Raw genomic sequence first — 23,273 nt, 5'->3', positions numbered from 1 at the left:
AGCCTTTGAAGATCCACATAGCAGTCTACAAAGAAGATCTTAAGTTGTTATAAAAAAAATCACACCTCAGATGTTTCATGATGGCCCTGAAGAAAACAAAAAGTAATAGCACTGGTGTTTTAGTTTTTTTTTTGTACTCTGGCAATTGAATTAGCAATAACTTCAGTTTATTAAGTAATTTCTGTCAGTTGTGAATAAAGAGACAGGTAAAGCCTTATTTATCCTTCCTCTATATAATATACATTTACTGTCTCTATTTCTTGTACATTTGTTTTGTTTATACTATTTCGTTTTATTTTTATTTTTTAACTATTTTCTTTTTACTGGCAGTCTTCAAGAGTGTTTTTCATGTGCAACTGAGCTACTATGACCGGATGAATAAAGTCTGTCTAAGTCTAAGCTCTGATCCATTATTGCCTCTGCTTGTCTTGTCTGCGTTTTCAAACGTGTACCTCTTTTCCAGCGGCCTTCCAGGAGAACTGAGGGGCTGGGAAGCCTTGGGCCGAGCACTTCACAGTCACCATGTCTCCTTCCTTCCCCACTTCTCCGACAGCAGGGGGCTCGATCATCGGTTTTCCTTGACAGGGCAGGGAGTGAGGAGGTGGCGAGTGAACAAAGCGAACAATGCGGCAAAACCTCAAAGACACGTACACGCCCAGACCGTCCCATCTCATATTAGAACTAATCAACGGAGAAGGAAGCAACAGCCACTGTAAGCTGCTTCCAAAAACACAACCTGCTTCCTCTACCTAAAACAATACCCAGAACACTCTAACGCTGACCATTGTTATCATGAGTCATTTGGAAGGAAAAGATTATTCTGCTTACAATACAGAATTAAGCCCACTTGTTTCCCAGCTCCAAGGAGCAGGCCTCACACAATGCAGTTTTGCTATGTACATTTAGCAGTGAAGCAGCGTGTACAGTATGATGCATGAGTTTTGAATGTGTTGGTGTGGACATGCAAATCTGGTTCAATCAGTTTTACTAGCATTCCTGTAGCCTGCTCAGCTTGTCAAACTGTGTTGTAGAATGTAAGTGTATTTCTTTATTTGTGAGCATGTTACCTTTGACAGTCACGCTGACATTAGACTGGGACGTCAGTCCTGGGACAGATGGAACAGCTCCAACACACATGTACTCTCCAGCATCATCATAGGTAACACTCTGTATGGAAAGAGTGCCGTCCTGAGAAAGCACCTTAGAGTCCTGGAGGAACACAGAGACACTGGAATAAAACCAACTGTACTCCCTCGATTCTTTCTTTATATGCTCTCTCTGTTGAAATGTGAGAGGAGAACAGCAGTCTGAATAACTAGTTTGAAGGCATAGTGCTATGCTGGGGAAGCAGAAGAGGAATCTTCACACACACACACCACATTTGAAAGCTCAGAGACAACATATCAAAGCCTGTCCTCCACGATGAATCTGTCTTTTGTGATTCTTCTCGACTTCTTCTCACAGGAATCAGTCTTTCCAATTACAAACACATTCTCTATCCAGAAAACAAGCAGCTGGTGAGCTTCTATCACACCCAGGAGACACAACAAAAGATACAACAGGCAGCAACAGCAAACCTGACACTGGAGGAACGCTGTGTACATAACAAATGGAGAAGCAAGGATGAGTATCAGATACACCAAGTTACCTTCGGCCAGTTGCATGGGAGTAACCCCAAAAAGTGAAATATTTATTATGCAAACAAGCTATTACCAAGCTGTTACCATTAAGTGCTAAGTTTTTCAATTTTAGGACACATATTATGTTAATGGAACTAGAATAATAGAAGAGGCGAACATTTATGGAGAAAAATACAAATAACTTGATGATAGTAACATGTTAGGATGGTGGAAAATGTATTATGATACGTAAGATGTTATTAGAGACATATAGCACTTTTTCCTTTTTTCCATTGACACAGCACAATGATGCTTGTGTGGCAGACCCACTACTGCCTAAAAAGAAAGCAATGCCACAGACCCCAAAGGCTACAATGTAAACTGGCAACTGCACACTACAGGGGTGTACACACAGGGTGAGACTAGCAACAATGTGGTGTCAAGAGACCATGGGATTTAATGAAATTAAAGTTGTAGGGCAACATAACCCTTTGGTGACACACTGCCAAATTGAAATAATTTTGAGGTGACACAACAGATGTCCACTGGGCTCAAACATTTAGGATGGGAAATACACAAGTAGGTTACTGATGCAACCAGAGCCTGGAATATCCACTAGCTACAAACAATCAGCTTCAAAGTGATGGACAACAGGGGAAGCTCTTTATATATGGGCAGGGCTTTGTTCTATATTACATTCAGAAAAGCTGTCTTATCTCATAAAAATGGATTGCAAAAAAAATGTTAAGAGGTGTGTGCATTATCGAGAACAAGAATCACAACAATGTCCAATTACAGTATAGAGGTGCAGGAAGGATTATATTCTTGTTCAGTATCTAGCCAGTGTTGTTAATATGTAACACTGATAAGTTTGCGGTTCGTAATCTGGGCATATTCAGAATGAATTCTGTAGATTGATGAGGTATACTCTTATGGGCCAATGTCAACAGAATTTCCTTGAAGGATTAAAAAAGTATTCTGATTCTGATTCAACCCTGAAACCTACATTGGTCCTTCACAGGCAGCTAGGCTCATTGCCACACTTCCTCCAAGGAGGTTGCATAAGGTTTAATATGATGAATGGCAGGAAACCAAATGCTCGAAAATGAGGAAAAGAGCAGCATTTGGTTTTCTCAAAAATATGAGCTTGATAAAGTGATGGAACGAACCTTTTTCCACTGAACTGTATGTGCGTCAGAGGCCTTGGTCTTGCACTGCCACTCCACTTTGTCTCCAAGCTTGACCACTCGAGGTTCCACTGGGGTCACGTTCATTGAGTCGATGTCTTACAGAGAAAAGACGGAGCACATTTGAGAGAGAGGATGGGAGACGCCTGAAAACCTGGGGGCTTGGTTGTACGTGTTTTAAATAAGTGCCACATCAAATCAAAAGTTTTCTCGTCACTTAAACAGCCATGTAATACAGATCTTAAAATGTAAGTACAAAGCAGACAATCTATATTTTTTGTAAGTACAAAGCTACTCCACTTACTCTGAAGTTAAGCCCATTTTGAAGCCCAAGTTGAGCAAATTCCATGCATTTTCTAGGCTATACCCACTTAATGTGTGTGATCAGATCAAATTACGCAGTGTAGTTGGGATAACATTAAAGTAACAGATGAACTGTGACAAACTGAATTGGATACCTCCCGACTGAAAGGAGTCCATGAAAGCTCATTTTTTATTCCAACCTTTGTAATTCTATCGTTTACCGATGAATCGAGTGGATTCCTGGAAGGCTAAAGCAGCAGAAAAAATAAACTAGATTGTTCTTTATCCTGTAGTTGTGTGTGTTTTTGTGCATCTCTGTCAAACTTACAATGGACATCGAGGACGATGGTTGCGCTCAGGTCAGCTTCGAAGTTATCAAAATCTATGGCTTTGCAACTGTACACACCCTTATCTTCACGCTTGACAGATTTCAGAGTCAAAGTACCACCCTGACCAAGGATAGGTTTTCCCTGAATAAGGAAAGACAGAGGACATGGGTAAAGACTGAGACTGACAAAGATTATCTTTTTATCCACTTTTGTCATTTGGTGGAGTACAAAGAACAAAAGCAGTAAAACTACAAAAATGGTGCCCTTTCTAAAATGTGTATGTGCATGGAATGCTCACGTACGTCTTTACTGAACTCAAACTCTGAGGGCTGAGGGTTTCCATCGGTCTCACATTTCATAGTGACGGCATCGCCCTCTTTGACTGGGTCGGAGCTGCGTAGGGAAAATGTTGCTTTCTCAGAGGGATCTAGATGGACAAGAACAGACGAGGAGCAGGTGAAAATTCCTCCAGCATTTACGTTCGCACTGTTATATGGTATGTCATCAATCACAGAGGAGCAATGCATTCCAGAATGACCCTTTCCCAGAAACCTCCTCTTTCAAAACTCATCTTTCTTCTTCAGCTAAAAATCTAATTCCAGTGTTTTTGACAATTTTGACTTTGACTTTTGAATTTTGGACATGAGTCAGACAAGTATTTGCAGTACACCTCAAATATGGTTTCTTTCATATCAGGTTCTTCTCATCAAGTTGATGTAGGCTCAAGTTCTGATGAGTGCATTTTTGACAAGTTGTTCCACGCACGTATGTATTTGTGCAGGTCGTATGATTAGGATGGGCAACAACTCAGGGTTAAGTATGTGCAGAAGCACTTGTGGATCCCTGTTTGGCGACAATACATACGATCACTGAAGGACCATTTTGTTCCTTAACTTTGTGACTCACAAAATGAGCTGTTGTGTTGTAAGAAATATTAACTGATATTGATGGATGTTTTTTCAATGAGTTAAGTTTGTATTTTGAAGGCCAACTTGTTTAACTTTGTGAGTTATCACTGAAGTTATATCAAGAAAGATAAAAGCACAACCAGTCAATAGGAATACAAGTAGCAAGCTGTTACAGCATGTATGGTAGCTGGCAGCTAGACAACTAATATTTCCTGATTGTTTTTATCTGGAAAACGATAAATGTAACGCAAGCGTCCACAGACAGTCCATGCCCATGTGAGTTCAAGCAATGTGTGTTCACATTTGGACCTCAATATTAATATTGGCAGTGGGAGTAAGCGGTGACAGGTCATCTTGATTAGCCTTACTTTTTAACAAATTGGACTGAAACAAATTTGTCTGCACTGAAGAAAATTCAGTAGCTTTAATGTTATCATATTGAACTGAAACATTTCCTACATATGTGCAGCTGGTGAGAAAACTGATATGTGAAGTTAATCAAGTTCAAATGAACTTGCCACTGAAGTTTAACAACCACCAGCAGTTCCTTCAAAAACCTAAAAGGAAATTGCAAGACTTCAGGTTGAAGACCTTCATCATATCCAAAGTGGATGTGATTTTCCTTTCTACTCACAGTTGAGGTTGATGGTCATGGTGTCTGACTTGATCTGTTTGATCTGGCCTCCTAGCGTGCTGTACTCCACGGTACACTGGAACACAGAGTCCTTGTCAGCCTTGGTGGGTTGCATGTACAGGGTGCTCTTAATGGTGAAGAGACCCGAGGCCTCCTTCACGACAGAGGGCACGATGTAGGTTTCTGTCAGAGAGGAGGAAAACATTTTGTAAAATAAATTACTTCTGATGGTCAATTTGTAGAATGACTGCAGATGGGTACAGATTATTCTATCTGCCCCAGGGGACATACTCTCTTTCCTGTCCTTGACCTCAGGGATAGGCTGGCCATCCTTGAACCAGATGATTCTTGGCTGGGGATGTCCATTCATTGACACACAGGTGCCAATCTGATCCACATGGAAAAAGATGCAAGCAATGAGATAAAAACATGACATAAGAGACAATGTATCTTCAAACTGTTGAAGCACAGAACACACAGTAGCTGCACACAAACCTCAGAGCTGGTAGTCTCTCCTGCAGTTATGGCCTGACTCAAAGGCTTTGTGAGTTCTGGCTTCTCGGGAGCCACTGAGACAGAAAAAGGGAGTGGAGAGGTCAATATTACTGATGATGTTAATGTTAATACTGATACACAAACACATATCAACGCTCAATTAATATAGCATAACCTTGTTGATTTAGGCTAGCAGTAAATAACCTGCTTCCCATGCTTACATGTGCTGATAAGGGTCAAAAACTTCCTCCAAAAAACACTTGGAACACGGCCACAGGTGTGAGCGCTCCCTCTTGTTTCTCCGCATCTCTTCTGAGCTCACTTGTTCACATGCAAGGTCATCTTATCACCGCCTGCAGCTGTCGACTGCCGATTAAAATAAACACTAGACTTTTCTCCTGTCTCCATTATTCGATTCTCAGCCTTTTTTGTTGCACTGTTCCCCAGAAAAGCTGCAGTATTTTAATTGGCATTCCCTCTTCACTCAATGTGGGAAGCCACATGTACGCTCTACAATTTAGACGAGCACTTATTTACATTACAAGAAGGTTCATTTTGCCTATACAATGTAAAGTATGTGAAATTCTCTTCTACAGCCTCAGACAGCGAGACGAATACAGTTAGTTTTAGAATTGTAAATGTTTTAAAAAGAAACAAAACCTGTTCAGAGAAGGGCTACAATTATTCTTCTAATTTTGCTGTAGAATGTTTGTACAGGGGTCTCACTGCTTACTCTCTGCTGAAGGCTTCCTGAGATAAAGAAACTATGCTATCACTGCTGCACTTCAACTCTCATGAGACCTCATAACTCAGTCCCATTAAGTTAAAGGCAAGACAGACACACTATAACTCAACTCCAATGAGACAAGTGGTCAAATGTGAACAGAGAATAATGGCTGGTTTGTGAGACAGGCTGCTTTGTTAGCACTATGGGCTTTAAGTGCATTTGAAAAGATCTTATTTTATAAAATTGTTTTAAACTTTGATGGCTCCACGTATATAAATGTTGACGGATACCTTGTAAGCTCCTTTTTAAGTGGAAGCATGACTAAAGAAATAGTTGTTTTGCTATTCTCCCTACTCATATCCTTCCCTCTTGAGAGTGACTGATCAGTCCCAATTTAAAGTGCCAATGAATCCTATACCAGTTTGGTGCAACCTCCATGGGAGGGGCAAGGACACAGCACCCTGCCTCAGGGTTAGATTTCGGAGCCTTGGCGATAAATATGGGCTCTTACTGAGGAGAGATATATGAGACATGACAGGTGTGATTGAACTATTCATCAATTGTGTCAAGAGTGATTAAATTGTGGTTAATTGACCTCTGTGGATCTTATCAAAAGAAACTGATAAGACCAGTCATCGGAGAGGGCTCCAAAGTCCCGCACATGATGAAAAAATAAATTTGCTTCTATTCTTGAGAGATGCAGATGATTGGGACAAATCATACTTTCGCAAAACAGTTTTTCTATAAAAAAAAAATATATATATATGGGATATTAATGTAAGCATGTGCGAAACGCAATCAGCAAAACGCATTACATTCATTAGGTTACAATTAAGCCGCTTAAAATCAAAGTGTGCATGACCACACACGCACAGATCTCACAGATTAAAGTTGTAAACCTTTAGTGACAGCAGAAAATCAAGTCATAAATCCCTTTCACAAACTAATGGCTCATTGACAAGGTAATGATGAAGTCACATAAAAAGCTTACTGAAGACTTTGAGCATAGTGGGTTCGTCTTTAACCCCAGATGGCCCCAAAGTGACCTGGCAGTGGAAGGTGAGCTCGTCAGAGGCTTGAACAGAGGAGATGGTCAAGGTGAAGTCCTGTCCAATAGTTACTCGCCCTGCCAGAGGGGACTCTTTGTCGGTGCCCGTCCCACCTGAGGACTGGTAAGCGACGCGTGTCCACTGGTTCTGCACATCCTGAATGGACAAATGTAAAGAACATGAAAGATGTTGGGAGAAACATGGTATTTAACGAACGCAGGACTAAAAAGTAAATTGAACAAGTAACAAAAAATACATGGACCACGTATCAAAACCACAAATCCATTGAGGGGTAATTGGTTGCTAAAGTGTCTTTAACAATTAAAACAAGTGTTCTAATGTGGAAGAATATTCATATCTGCAAATAACTCTCACCATGAACCAGCCAGCAACGGCTGTGTCTGATGCTGGTGAGACGGTGTACGAGCAGGGCAGTTTGGCAGTCTGTCCTATTAACACCTCCACTTGATTCTCCACGTTTATTGTCACCTCCCCATAGCATACTGTGGAAAAGAACACACAACAAGAAGAAAAAGATTATAGACTTGTGCAAAAAGCAGGATTTAATTTTGCTATGTGGCACACTGTATACAAGTTTAAAAAGTTGATTAAAATGTAGCAAATGTCTGTCTTAGTAATAGCACAACACAATGTAAAAATCTAGCACATACCAAACAAAATAACAACTGAATGAATAACAAATAATTAAACTGCAAGTTGTCTATCTGTTATTAAGTTTGTTTATTACCCTCAAAGCTTCTGATTGTTTAAATGCTGTTAGGAGAACTCAGGGCCGGGTGCCTTCCATGAGGGACTTTGTCAGTTCTGCAGCATGCTTTTTCCTGCAATGCCTGGGGCAGCTTGCACTCAGCGCTCCTCACAAACACTTCAACAACAAGAGGCCGCAGTCTCTGATTACCTCACGCTTTTGCAACAGTGTGCCCAGTGGAAACACACCTTCTAACAATCAAATATGCAATGTGTGTCCCCTTAGACAACATACAATAACCAGATACACAGCTGTACGGCTCAAGAGATGATAACTGACACCGGAGCCATGCCAGAGTGACAGACCCAACATCCAAACGCAGGCTTACAGTATGTGTCTCAACCCAGACACAGAATAACACAAGTCATCAGCAGTTAATTATCTTCAGTGGAGAAAACATGCAGCCGCTCATTTTTAAAGGATTATTCCATCTGAAATCTATCAAATGCATCAAACCTTCCATTTGAATTTCATAACCAGTCCTGAGGGGTTAAATACCACAACGTCTGTAATGTCTGTCCAGACTAAAGATTTGGTTTCAGCAGAGGCCAACTACAAGTATCCTTTCTCTCATAAAGGTGTATGAACAGGAGCAAAGAACTGTTATGGGACCCAGGGGGAAGCTACAGCACCTTAGAGAATAGCACTGTCAGTGTTCTCCATTCAACAGAGACATTAGGATGCACACAGTGTCCCAGATTTCTATGAGAGGGTTTGCAGCGAGGGCACAGAATGGAACCAGCCCGGTTCAGATTGGACAGGAAACACTATAGCTCTCTCTCAAGTCGCTCCAGCAGTGGGGGAAACAAAGAAACTGCATCACAGATAGGTGAGGCTGGAAAGGAGGATGTGTGAGAAGTGAGGGCCGAAGGAAAGGAGCTCCACTTCTGCTAATGAAGTCACTGCAGCAAGTGCTGCGTCATAAATCGTATGTCGCGGTGACACATGACAACGCGTGAGTTGACTGTGATGCAAGCATGAGGCTCTAACGCACTGAAACAAAGGACAAGTGCAAAGATAGGATACTGTTACTCAAAGGGGTTACACTGCTAAATCAGTTTATTCAACATGGACATCAGAGAATGACTTGCACGCACAATTTGGCAGGCTTATATTAAAGACATTACTGGCCACACGTACATAATATTAGCATGCATGCCAGTAAAGGAAACAGACGTGGGCTGTATTCACTGAGAAATAATACAAGTACTTCCACAGAAATATCTTTATATAAAGAACATAAGCTACAATAAACAGCCACTCAGCAGCACTCCCAAAATTCTTTCTAAGACATTAAGTCATCATTAAAAGACAAACATACTGACTGAAATTAATATTAAAATTGGGGATATACACATCGCTAATGAACAAACTAGCCGTATTCTGTAGGATATCATAAATGAATCATGCCATAGATTTCTGGAGTACAAAATCTACAGTTGAATAATTTATTTGTTGTGAGAAACTGCCTAGAGTGTAGAGGATGGACTTGTGTGAATCCCAGCAGTTTGACAGCCTGGTTTTAATAACAGGGCAGAGAAATGCAGACGGGGGGAGATGAAAGACTGTTTGCTCGAAAAGTCCAAATAGAGATGAGAGGAGCTGAGCGATGGCCACCTTGTTATCAGTCTAATGTGAAGAGAGGGACGGAAGGAAGGACAGGGAGCGCGCAAAGAGGAGAAAATAGAGCGAGCTGTCAAAAATACACACTGTGGTACAAGACGCATTCCAGCAGGGTCAGATGGTGTGATTCACCATGACACGCAAACCACACAGGGGTCAAAGGTCAGTCGAGTGCTGACATTTGATGAACAGATCTCCTGTCTCTCTCTTTTATTCTTTCACTTCCTCTTAATTCACTTTTCACTTCCCTTGGTTCTACTTTTATCCCGCCTCTCGTTTATCCGTTTGCATTTTCCTCCTCAGCCCGACACAGCATCCCTCTCTCTAAATATTTTGGTCTATTGGCTTAGTAGTTCTCAAGTGGACCACCATTAGTTTTACAAACTGAGTCTCATGTTCTGAGTTTGTAAGAGGGATGCAGCCCCCCAAAGAATATCCTCTGTGCCAACACAAACAGCAAGCCGGCCCAGCAAATGTACAAGAATGTGTGAGCAAATGAAGCACTGCGCTTTTAGACAGTACTTAGGATTTAAGAGTCCTGTTGAGTGGTGCATGGGAAAAATGCACAATCACACACCACATTAAATCAAGTGACTTTTTGGCACATGCACAAAAGATAACTTGGCTTACATCCACGCCAGCATCACGGCTCTAGGGACGGTGATGCTGGTCGGTCCGTCCATGACTTTGATCCAGTCTGAAATCTTTCTGCTTGACAAATTGCCTTGACATATTGACACATTCGTACTCTTGCAGATGAAGAATCTTTGTGACATTAGAATTGATCTTCATCTTTTCATCTCGTCCCACATTGCAAATTTTCCTTCTGGAGAACTCAGTGATGCATTCGAAGTGATGCATTCAGCTGCTGACTGTTAATTTTAACATTGCAGGTCACACATCAGTGATTCACTTCCTGTGGAAACAGAAAGAAATCTGTGTCTTGCTCTCGTGTCTTGTGAGATTATGTGCAATTTTCGCTTTCACTAACCCTATGCTTTCAGTGCTGTAAAAGGCAACAATCTTTCCTTTTTTTTTTTTGGAATAGTCAGCTTCTGTCTGTAAAGACAGTCTGGGTGAAGGTGTTAACATAAAAACATGGAACAATGAATCTACTGGGCTAAAGCAATGACACGGTCTGTACACCTTCCCTTTACCGCCCTCTTTCTCTTCCCTGTCTATTTCTCCCTGCCCCATGTTTTTCTCTTTCAAACAGATCTTTTGGTGTCATTCACAATATGTCTGAGCCCACAGTCATCAATCAGGCCGCTCCTCTGTGTTTTACACCCGGGACAGCTGGACAGACAGAGACAGGCAATTAAAGCATAATTAGGGAGTCCTCTGTCCAATCTGAGCCCGGAGCAGCATGTGGGTCTGTGCGCGCAAGAGCATTTGTGTATTTAGTGACACAGGCTGTTGGCTGTCACAGTGTGTGAGGGACTGAGAGAGAAAGAAAGAGAAAGGGAGGTGGGGGCTGTTGGAGTGGGGGACTAGCTACATGGGGGTCTCTTTAGCTGATGCAGGCCAGATAATCAGATTTAGCCAAAGAGAGGGAAAGCGTGTGCGAGGTGGGGTGCGATGGGGTGCGTGACCGGATAGAAAGACAGATGGGAACAAGACGGTCTGACTGTGACCTGTACACACACACAGATGCAGACACACACACACAGTCCTACAGTATATCTATAATGCATGTGATATTTATGAGCAACTGAGCAACCCCAAAAAGCCACGGTTAAGTACACTGTGTGTGGAAAAGATCCAAGTCTGCAGTGAAAGCAGCATGGCAGAGTGGAGGAGAGCCAGAGAGTCGTGTCAGTCCCACATCTACTGAAAAGTTAATGTGAACCCATCTTTAATACTCTCTCTGTCTGCCTCGTTTTGCCTTTTTCTTCAGCTCTCTTTCTTCTGCCTGCATCTCTTTCTCTTTCACCCTGTCTCTCTGTTTCAAAAACACACACAAGCGGGTGCTCCTCATTATGAAAAAAAAAACAAAAACAAAAAAAAACAGCTGGCTCCTCTCTCTCCTGTCCTCTTTTCCTCTCTTGTTCTCGCCTCACCTCCTGTCATATTCTGGACATCAAACGAGGAGCCCCCTTTTCTCTCTTCGTCTCTCGTCTTTTTTATCCCTCATTCTCAAAGAGCATTCTTTAATACCCAGTGCGCAAACTTGCTTGTATGTGTTGTCTGTGCATGCGTGTGTTTGAGAGACTGAAGAAATGGAGAAAGAATAACAGACGGCAAGAAAGTAAAAGAAAGGCACAAATTAATATAAGAAAGGCGGGGCACAAAGGGAGCTGGAGAAGGAAAGAAGAGGAAGAAGAAACAGCATGTGTTGCCAAAATAAGTGTTACCCAATCTACGTGAGAGCCACCATCACCACCAGCTAAAGCCTCTATCTGAGCCACCATGCTTGTCTCCTTACTAACCCAAACACAACTCAGGTGAAGAGTGATGGAGGTTTTGAATAACTCCGTATACTGCACACACACGTAGACGACAGTGCTCATGATCCAGGCGACTGTGTTCGATTTCTGTCAGCGATTTCCGTGTCACAGAAATCAGCCGTAAAAATCTGTACCTGCGCCAAAACTGTGAGGAGGAGGAGTGTACAGAGGATGATCACGGAAATCAGGAGAGTGAAACTTGCTCCCTGATAGACGAGGAACGTCCAGCCGTAAGTGTGTGTGTGTGTGTTGGGGCGCATTTGTGTGTGGTCCGAAACATCCTTGGCCTCTAACAGGATTAGTGTATTTGACTGTTGGCAAAGCAAACAGCGTCTGGCAGCGGAACGCACATGCCTCAATGTCATAGGGACTGAGTCACCTACAGCAAGAGGTTATCGAAAAACAAGTTAACAGTAACTTCTGTATTTTTGTCACGTTCCACTGCTATCTTTGGAATTATTTCTCCATCTCGTTACAGTTGAATTTGCTGTTTTCATTCCATTCCTATCATACCATGCACGGTAGCTGCTAAGGCTATATGCACAGCTTATTAGCGTAGCCATAGGATACACAGTGTAAACAAAAAAGTATAGTTTTTAGATATTTACCTTTGGAGTCCCAAAATGCATGACAGCCTAAAAACCTGCCGAAGAAATTGTGTAACACATCTATGGCACAAGTATAAACGTGGTTTCTGTCCCATCACGTGTTATAATTGCTTATATCAGCTCATATGAGCCATCATCATGAGCCAGAAGGTCTGAGTCTGTGAGTGCCAGCGAGGTATGGCAAGGTTCCCTCAGCTCCCTAACACAGATAATGGCCCATTAATGTTCCAGACTGGGTCCGACTCAAACCTCGCGTTTACGGCATTTTCACTTTAACGTTCACTATCTGCTCACATTAATCTGCCCGCCCTGCAAGATGGAAAACAGTTTGCGCTGCTCGGGAAATTCAGTTTGTTCAGTGTGCTTCATTTTGGCAGACAAACTCAATCCATCAGAAACTTACCCAAGAGGGCTAGCTGTGTTGCAGAAAAATAAACAGAAAGAGATTCTTCAGTGGATGCTCTCAGTCAAGAAGATGGTGTTTACCAAAGTGGCTAAAACTGTTTGCAGTGCAGTAGAAGAGAACGCCGCAAAGTAGGTGTGTGTGTTGATCTTGAGGGAGTTTCGGCCACTTATTTGTTTTTCCATCTCAAGTTTTGAGTAGGCAGCAGTTGTCGTGAGTCGTACACGGTGTAAGCGTGTGTCGAGTGCTGGAGTGTGTGTGTGTGTCTGTGGGATAGGGGGCAGCCTGGGTCAGACTGCCAGTGTCGGGGTGGGTCCTTGTAAGGCCTGGTGTCCGTCAACGCCTGACTGATGAGACAAGAACAGGTGCAGCATGGGAATAGCAGCTGCTGCAAAACGCATGCACCAGACACACCCCACATACGCACCCAACACACCAACAATGAATGCCACACACAGAGGGCAAGAGAGAGAAAGAAAGCCAAAGTGAGATGACATGAAATGGAAGAAAAGGAGGGGAAGTTTCCCAATTTGAAAAGACAAAAAGGGCCGTACGATTTGCAGAAGTAAAACGTTTAGCAACCAAGGGGACGGAAACATTCACATATTGTGAAAACCAAACAGACAGACATAAATATAGTACACACTCGCTGACCGTCTGTCTCCTTGGAAACATCTAATAATGAGCCTATCCATACTAGATGCATTCATAGCAGACTAAGTGCCTCTGCCTGTTGGTTTCCTGCTAGGTATTGACTTCAGCAGGAAACCGATAACTGATTTGTACCTGATGCTAATTAGAATCCCACTGTTGTTTAATATATTAATGGAATGTGATTACAGTGAGAAAAAGCCAGAGAGAAAGAGAGGGAGAGAACAATTATTACTGTATATGGCAACACTAGCCACAAGTCAAATGTTTTTGATACGTCACTGCATCTTATCCAAAAAGAGAATTCAGAAGTTTAATAGAAACTCTTACGTTCTCTATCTCCTAATGAACTAACTGTGTCAAATAACTTTCCTTAGACTGTTACGAACTGCACATGAATCCCCAGAAAAACATTATAGAGTTTACTTCTGTTCAATATCACACAGAAAACAAGCTCCAAAGTACATATTACAGCAATGAGTCTTCTAATCTCATCTGACCATTTGCAAGCCACTCCAAAACCTCTACAGTCATAATTCTGAGCTGACACTAGAGCTCTATTGTGCCTCAAAGATGATATTTGGGTTTTGAGACAAACACAATATGTGCAGTGCTTGGATTTCATTGTTCGATAAAACCGGGCACCCTTGTTTTCTTTTTATGTATTGCCTGTATTTTATGAGGGCCGTGTGTTTTATCCTGTGTGTGGCAGGGAGGAAGGATCTTGATTGAAGGGCGAGATAAAGTGATGCCGGATGTTCCGCTGCCACATGCTAACCTCGCAATTACGGGATATGGAAGGGCCTGTCTGCCTTCCTGTCTGGGCTTGTACCAATGTACCACCTGAGAAGAAGTAAAATTCACACCTGAGACCCTGGAGCGACACGCATTCATTTAGGTTGCAGCTGAAGGGCTTTTGTGTCCAACACGAGAGTCTGTGTTTTACCATTTTGATTATTTATTGACAGTTCTTATGCCTACCACCTACTTTGTGTGTGTTCTAAATAGAAGAGAGGAGACAGGAAGTTTTTTAATAGCTCAATTTATCTCCCCTCTCAGGCTTCAGCTTTGTATTCTTACTTAACCTTTCTTGCCTGAAACCCGTTTCATCTTTAGTGTCTGATATGTAAAACAAGCATTCAATGGTGCTGATGTGATTAGCACTTGAAAAACGATGTGCTCAATGTGAATTCAGTGGTCGAGTTTACTTGGTAGCGAGTAAGGAGACAGAGGACGGGGTAAGAAGGAGGGAACAAACAAATCAGTTTAGAAGGTCTGATGTTCCTAGGGACTTGACGTAATGCAGCTGAGTCAAATACGAGGCTATTAGCAATTACCCTGGGCTCACATCAATCTCCTCTACTGGCACAGATGCTACCACCGTTGTGCATCTTAGTCAATGCCGTAAAATCCAGAGCCCCGAGACATCGCGAAGTTTGATGACTCTGCAGATGATGTCTGCCTACCAAGCTGCCCGTGTGCACTCCTTTGAGCACACGAGTGTCTGTTGTCTCAGAGTGGAGTTCGCAGAGGTAACGTCACAGCGTGTGCAGTTGCGACAGATAAATCACAGCTTTAGTAGTGTGTGTTGTGTCATCTCCCCTCAGTTTATTAGCTCAGGGCAAACAGTGTGAAGTGGGCTACAAGGTCGGCCCCTCACACACTCTTTTGTCTAGCGGGGATTCCCCCTCGCCCGTCTTGCTGCTCTGGCAACGGGGTGAGAAGTCAACCCCTTTCAAACACAGGGGTTTGAAGTTACTATGTGGTCTGTTAGAGTGTTGTTGTTGTGTGGGAGAGGGCGTGTTTGTGCCCTTCCAACATGAGTAGGTGAGTAGGAAGGAGAAAATCGGGACAAGGATAGATGGTAGGAACAAACATGAAGTGCATGAGTAGAATATGAATTTGCTTGGCTGACATTGCAATCCTCCTCCCCTTATGCAGAGAGCGATGGTGGAAAAAATAAAACAAAGCCACGTCATCAAAAGAGTATAAATAGAGCAATGAATGCACAAGTCTTGTGAGTTTCAGTGCAGTGTAAGTGTTTCTGCAAATGTACCTTTGATAAATTGCCTCGCTGATAAATTCTTTGAGTGTCCTTCCCCCCATTAGAGTTAGTTCAATACAACTGAACTCATCTCTTACAGGGAATATCTGGGCAATTCATAAAGCTTAATATCTTTTAGCAGACACAGCCTGGTGCCATTATATCTGACTCCATTAACAGAAGGTTAGCTCGGCCAACAATAGCCAGTGCCTTGCTCCTATTAGAGTGCAAATTTGGGTCTTAATTCGGTGGTGGAAAGACAGTATATATAAAAAAAAGAGGACCCAGCGGTGAACTACATGCAATATCGGATAAAAATATCAAGCAGAATTTCATTACTTTTTGAATCAAAGGGCACAAAACAGAGGGCCGGCAATTACTGTTGTATATCTCCTCCTGGTTGCCTTTCATTTTCAGAGGGAACTCAATTTGGTGAAAGAGCAAAAGGAAGGAGTAGCGTGTGTGTGTGTGTTCTGATCGACTGATAGAGAACCCAATCAGTGGATGTCACGAAAGGGGCAGAGATGAGAAAAGGTGTTAATATTTAATGTTTTGGGGGCCCCTGAATCTAGGCCTCCTTTCCCTTCTCACCCTCTTCTCTCTATCCCTCTCCCCCAAGGCACTCCAATTAACATACCCTGTCCTTTTCCCCCACGCTCCCTCGCCTTCTTTCTCGCTATTCCCCTCCTTCCTTGAAACACAGCCCCTGGCTAAATAAAATTTAGAAATAGGATGAGAGAGGAGGAAGGAATGAAGGGATAGGCAGCAAGAAGAAGAAATGAGAAGACGAGTTTGACTGGAATGGTGTTAAGCAACGCAAAGCAAAGTTTGGAAGAGTTGGTGAAAGCAAGAGGATCTCAGAGAAGAGAGCCGGAGAAGGAGGATGAAAACGTGAGCATAAAAAACTGATGAAAAAAGGGCGGAGAAGCTCTTAGAGTTAAAAATGAAGCAGAAGGAGAAAAACGAAGTGAGGGAGACGGTCCCCTGTGTGTTTTCAATTCCACTCTGCCTCTACCTATTTATCAAGGTAAATGACTTGCTTTAATGGGCCAGAATGATATGCAGTGTTTGGCAGAAGCAATCTGCTTGCATATGTTGTTGCTAATGTCGCCGGCGTACATAATGGGGTATCGTAATGAGGTGCATTCAGTGATGAGAGAGCCAGTAAAGATTATAAATTGCTCACAGGACCCCATAAAGACAAGGGCAGCCATGGAAAGATGACGGATGAATGACAAGAGGCTGACAATCAACTGGGGCAAACTATTCTAAATTCTATGTTTATGTATGTGCTTCCACAGATTTTGGGTTAGGAGTAATGTGCAGCACTTCCTGTGATATAGACTTTTATGCTGTCATAGAATAAAGCTTGGTGACTCACAGGAGACAGATTTTATCCATTATCCTGAATTGTATACCGTAATGCTAGATCCTACATATGCAGTGGCATCACCTCAGTGCCTAATAACTCCATGCCCCCAGTTTGCAAATAGTCTTCAAGCACAAGATGGTTTCAAAAGCTCCCTCTAGAGCCTAAGCATTATACAGAAGTGCATTCACAAGATACTGCATGGATATGCCCAAGACTAAACTGACTTTTATGTCACATAAGACTGATCAAGTTTCCCATTGCATACACAGATTGGTGGAGCTACGAGTTTGGGACGCACTTACAGATTTTAGATAGGTATATCTATTGAGGGGTTTGGGTTGTGGTAATTTGGACCCATAACCATCTTGAATAAGCAAATTTTACAATTTGTATTTCAATATTTATTGATCAGATTTTCTAAGTGCCATTGCCTCAGTGACTGAGGCAATCCTTGTGCTCTGTCACTTTTACTGGGCGTAGGCACAGCATGCATATAAAGCGTGCAGGAAAGAAAAAAAAAGAAGAAGCATGTCATCACAGGACATTGTCCTCGGGATTTAATGTCCTTCCCTACAGTTTTTTATCAAAGGCAAAAGTCACGTGACTCAAGGTTGTTTAGGATTAGTGGCAACAAAGCAGTAAAGAACAAGCCGCTGCTGTTGTATCAATGGATATTGTTATTGGGACAAGGACTTCTGTTATCTCCTGTAGCAATCACTTGACTTGACTTGCAGAAATAAGAAAGACACAGAAACAATTTATATGGTATATTAAACTAATGTAATTGCAGATTTTTTTGGATGAAGCCCAACATATGAATACACACAAGTTGCTATGACGAGGGTTCACATACTGAGTCTGTGGTTGTGGTTGGTTGTAGCCAACAAACACATTGCTGCCTTCGAATGGGGTCTGGTTTATTGTATTCGTGATACAAGTCAATTTCAATTGTGGTATTCATGACCCCAAGTAAGTGGAAATTTTCTGTAAGGTCCAAGTTTTCTTCTAAGTTTATGGTGGCTCCTAAAGGCCAGGCTAGGCGTTCTCATGACTTGTGACTGATGTTACCATTTGATTGCTCAGCATTTGGACTTACCATGTTGTAACCACAAGCTATCAAGTTCCAAAACACAATTTCTGTTGCCAATTAGTTGTGTATAAATCACATTCATTTTTAGAAGACAGAGTTGAATAAGAAACAGTCGTGACCTGTGACAAAGAATCAGTCTGTTTTATTAATTTTTTTCACATTATCTAAATGAGAACTTACTGTAACCAGTGTCTTTTACAGTCAGGCCAGATTGCCAGAGGGAGGATGGAAAAAAGGGAGAGAGTGAGATTCAGTATAAATAAGGGGAGAGACATTAAGACTGCAGTTAATCTCACTAAAAGGGTTAGGACAAAGCGTGCTGCCGCCTCTGCCGTCTCTCTTGCTTCCCCTCTCCCTCTATCCTTGAATCAATTCATTGTGCGGGTTATTTCCTAACATACTGCATAGATAAATACTCTGCGCACAGCAGTTCCTATGCCCATTTTCTGTAATAAAAAACTACTGGAAGTTGCCCATTATGGTGTGAGACTGCGTGTGTGTTTGAAACTACAATAGTTTACAGTGTGTTTGATTAAGATAAAAAAAAAGACGGACACTGGCACACACACACACAAGATCTGCGATAAGTTGGATGGTGAAGAAAAGGTGAAAGCAGGCCAGCATGTCTCTCTGAGTCTCAGGTTTCTGTTCTACCAAAAAAAACCTCACACACATAGTAAGGGCTAAAACAGGCTGTCCTGCCAACCCATGTGTATTTTAATACCGATGAGATCAATGTCTCAGGCTCTATTTGCAGTAGCCTATTTGCGGTGCCGTACTGTTCACAAACAGTGAAACACACACAGAGACACAAACACACCTGCCTGCCCTTCATATCTCAACAGTTCAATTCCTCATGCCGAATTGTAACACCCGGGTGTTTCGTTGGCCTGACAAAGACCCTGTTCCTGGGTGGACGGGTTATACATACACCGCACAAGCTGAAGTAAACAAAGAGAGGGTCTGTGGGTAAATAACACCTAGGTACTACTACTTTCTAACCAGTCTTGCTCTTTGTGGGCACGCAAGCTGTGACGTAGTTTTCCATTGCCTCCTTCCGCCTTCGTTCTAACTCTTAAATGTCAATTAGAGCTGCGATGATTCACCAGTGTTGGTCAGACAATACAAGACTAAATTAATAATGGCATAATTGCTTGCTGCTACAAAAATGTCAGATCACATAACAGGGATTAAGCTCTATTATGCGTTGCCAGTTGACTTTAATCATTAAATTGTGATTTGATCAGCATCCTGGTGAAGCTGCATAGGAATCACTGTTCTCCTGGCTGCAAGGTAGTATTTAAACTGCAACGAAACCAAAAAAAAAATCAAAATTAATAACTAAATTGTGAGTTTGCACGTATGATTATATCCCAAAAGGTGTCAAAGGGATCAACAGGGGACAGAACAGAAGATTAGAGTCAAGTCAGACTAACTGTCACGCTAGCTTTTGTTGTTTGTGCAAGTGAAAGATGAAGAAGTCCTTGCTGTTGATTTTGTGTGTTTTTTCTCAAACAAGAGCAGAGTTGCTAGAGCGGATAAGCATTTTCACAGAAAATTGCCATTTTTAGACTTGGCCTGTTTCATAAAATACGTTAATTAAAATGGGGACACTGCTTGTTTGTATTTTTCATCTACCTTTTTTTGCTCCACTTTGAATTGCTCTGTCTGCACTCTCTCTCTCCTCCTCTCTCCAGTCTCTTATTCTCTTGGTAGGAGTGCTGAGTAGCACTCTGCCCATCTCATTTAGCAACAGCCCTCCCTTCGCTTCTAATGAGCTTTCGTTTTGGCAGTAGAGGGAGAAAAGCCGGAGAGAGGAACACCATTTCCACTACTTCAGCTGACGGCAGTTCCCTCTTGAATTCCTCTTCTAATACTCACATGGGACACGACAAGAGGTCTGAAATAGGGAGAAAATGGTGGAACAAATGGATATTCACTCTCCCTATTAGCTTCCATTATCCGCAAGCATCATTTCATAACTAGCGACTAACAAGGCTGCTGTGTGTGTCCCTGTGCCCGTGTAGTACACTCGAATGTGTGCCTTGACTGAGCCTGGATACACGAATCTGGTGTGGACAGCTCAGAAACCAGAGAGAATTGCCTTTCTTTGTGACCGAGCTGAAATACGAGAGCGCTTGCTGAATAAAGGGGGTCTTATAAGGGGGTGAGGGTGCTCCTTAGGGGGCCAGTCAGTCGGGCGTGACAAGCCAGTACGGCTGTAATGAGATAACAGGCCACTGGAGTACGCGTGGATTCAGTCCTCTTTTATTTCCATTCTCTACATCCCTTATCCCTGTGCTGTTTTCTTATCCATCCGTTGCTCCATTTTTTAAAAACAGGCCCTCGTGCTCAGCAGGCTGGTAAAGCCCGTGTGTCCGGGAGAGATAGTGGGATAGAGAGGAAGTGTTAAACCCAGAAAGATAGGGCGAAGGAGGGGGAAAAGTGCACAAGAGTGTGGAAATCAAAGCATTTGAAGGGAGCGTGTCTCTGTGCGCCCCTGCAAACATACCCGCGTCCCGAAAATCTTGAATTCAAGCAAGTGAAAAAAGCGGCACTATTAAGGGGCAGAGTAATCAAGCGATAGACGGGGTGTATACAGTACGGGTCAATGCCTCCAGACAGGCTGGGCACGGCCTTCCGCCACTCCTCCCACATCACAGAATTACCCTTGCACCTGCCCTCCAGCCCTCCCTTCTCTCCTTCCTCCCGTCTTCGACAAACAGACTTATACGGTGTTGACAGTGGCAACACTCAGCGGGAGGTTGAGAGATACTGGAAATCCCGGCTAAAAGGTGAACTCATTCATTGTGTGCTGGGAATACAAGACGTTTAGCCTCGTACAAATACAAGGCTCATCCCGTGGTTTTTGCTCTTTCCTTAAGCAGAAATAATTCACTGCCACTATTGACCTCCACATGTCAGCTAAGGCATAGATTACAGGCTGTTTTTCTCACCTCTTCATACTCCATCAGTGACTTATTTGTTAAAATAAATCCGCGTTTTCTTATCATATTTGAATAGATTTATAGTTGTGATAGTGGGGCAGCCAAGGCGGTGATTTAATCTCAACAATGTCTGGCTTGCTGGGTTATCAACACTTGCTGTCCCAACAGCACATAAACCCTGGATTTAAAACGGTCTGTCTGGCCCTAAATCTGTCCTCTCCTGACTGGCATACCTCACACAGAGCAGATTGTTATTCGCGCACACACACATAGAAATCCCCTACCTTTTGATGCCCCACCTCCCGCCCCTGTTCCTCCTCCACCACCTACCACTACCCCCACTTTCCGTCTTTTTTGCCTATTATGGCGGATTAACGTATAATGCTTGGATGAACTTCAGTAAGTGGGGGGTACAAAGTCACACATCAGTACCCACACAATCGCTGGCTGGCTGGCAGATATGGTCACAAGCCCACTGGCACAGACACATGGAGCCTTCTGGACTGCAGCGAGACTCGTGAGGGCACACACACACACACAAACACACATTTACATACAGGAACCAGACTCCCATGCTGAAACACAAGTGAAAGGTGCAGAATCCACACCAAATCCTCAATTAATCCCCCTGATCCCTCGGAGATAGAATAATTCAGAGTTAATTACTATTCCCGCATTCTACTCTTTCTTCTCCTTAATTTTTAAATCCACAAACCTCCCTATTTTTCTCCATCAGGCAGCCATTCCAAAATGCTGTCTGCTGTAGATCCCTCTTTGTCTGCCCTTATTTGTTTTTCCCCGCAGCTCCTCGTGTGCCTTGGCAGACTCTTCCGCACTATGTCTTGACGGAGTAAAATGAGAAGCAAATATGGTTATGAGCTCTCTCCCTCTCAATTTTTCTCTTTCTGACACACACGCACACATGAACAGGTCTTGGCAGCAGCTGACACTGAGGCTGGGATTGAGGTTGTGTCTTTCTGGTTGGGGTTTGGAACCACAGTGAGTTTAATTAGAGTGGAGAAGGACCACATGGTTGGCTGGCTGGCTGGTGTAAGACTGGCTGAGAGGCTAGCGACGAGGAACCACACTGTAAGACTGTAAGAAGTAAACTGTAAGGAGGAAAATATACACACCAGTGCACGTGCATAGTAAACTGAAACATATTTACAGTTGTAGACATGGTAGCTTTACGCTCATTGGTATGCAGGTAGATTTTTTAAATACCTTTCTGCTACTGTTACCTACACAAAATCATACATCATTGCTCAGATCACATGCACTATCTTCTATGTCAGGTGGCACTTTGTCGCATGCGTAAGACACATTTTCCGTAAGGGAAAGAAAAAGAGAATGCATTCCCGATACTATTTTCTGCACCAGCACTTCAAGACAGGCGAGCAGATAAGCTTGAGACAAGGAGATAGTGAGGGGCTAGCTCTCGCCCATACATGGGTAGGGCAAGGGGACGGCAGAAAGCTGTGGTATGCGCACAGACAAATACATTTGCACACCCACTGAGCATATTTTAAATATCGTTCAGCGTGCATATTGTCGCTGGCATTCAGATCACGTATTGTACCACATATTTTAATGTAAACCCAAGGGAACATGAGCTTGCAAGAGCGCACAAATGCACAGCGGAGCTAGCCGACCGCCATCTGTGTTAACCTTCCAGCATTCCTCCCTAATCTGCACCATAATGGCACACCTGTCTTCTCCCATTCTCTATTACCTTCACGGAAATACAGTGGGGGTTTAAAATGTGAGTGGACGTGGGGCACAATAAACATATTAATGAACAAACAGATGATCCCAACTCTGCTTTAATTTCTTTTTCTTTAAGCATCCCAGTGTCTATCTTAACACTGCTTATCTTAATCGGTTTCCGTAAAGAACACCCCCCTTTTTTTAAACAATGGTCTGCCTTTGCTTGCTGAATGTTACCACGGTAACAGACATAGCGGTTATTGTCGTAGCTAGACAGGCATTATTGGTAAAAATGGGATGGATTGGGAGAGGGAGTTTTTTTTTTTGTCCAGGAGCAGGGCAGGTCAGAGATTGGAACAG

General features: G+C 42.8%; 1 protein-coding gene across 2 annotated transcripts in view; it reads right to left on the bottom strand.

The window, feature by feature from the left end:
* Window positions 1–23,273, bottom strand: part of bcam (basal cell adhesion molecule (Lutheran blood group)) — a 49,304-nt gene that overhangs the window by 9,576 nt on the left and 16,455 nt on the right. For both annotated transcript variants that reach the window (XM_084557159.1, XM_084557160.1), the window contains exons 2-11: window positions 7,627–7,754; window positions 7,194–7,407; window positions 5,476–5,549; window positions 5,272–5,368; window positions 4,981–5,163; window positions 3,741–3,865; window positions 3,438–3,579; window positions 2,789–2,904; window positions 1,068–1,209; window positions 453–577 (exon numbers count right to left, since the gene is read on the bottom strand). In XM_084557159.1, coding sequence (XP_084413285.1) covers window positions 453–577; window positions 1,068–1,209; window positions 2,789–2,904; window positions 3,438–3,579; window positions 3,741–3,865; window positions 4,981–5,163; window positions 5,272–5,368; window positions 5,476–5,549; window positions 7,194–7,407; window positions 7,627–7,754 — 1,346 coding nt within the window. The remainder of the gene's footprint in view (window positions 1–452; window positions 578–1,067; window positions 1,210–2,788; window positions 2,905–3,437; window positions 3,580–3,740; window positions 3,866–4,980; window positions 5,164–5,271; window positions 5,369–5,475; window positions 5,550–7,193; window positions 7,408–7,626; window positions 7,755–23,273) is intronic.

Source organism: Chelon labrosus (assembly GCF_963514085.1).
Source record: "Chelon labrosus genome assembly, chromosome: 12".
NCBI lineage: Eukaryota > Metazoa > Chordata > Actinopteri > Mugiliformes > Mugilidae > Chelon > Chelon labrosus.
This window is presented reverse-complemented; position numbering and strand designations above follow the sequence as displayed.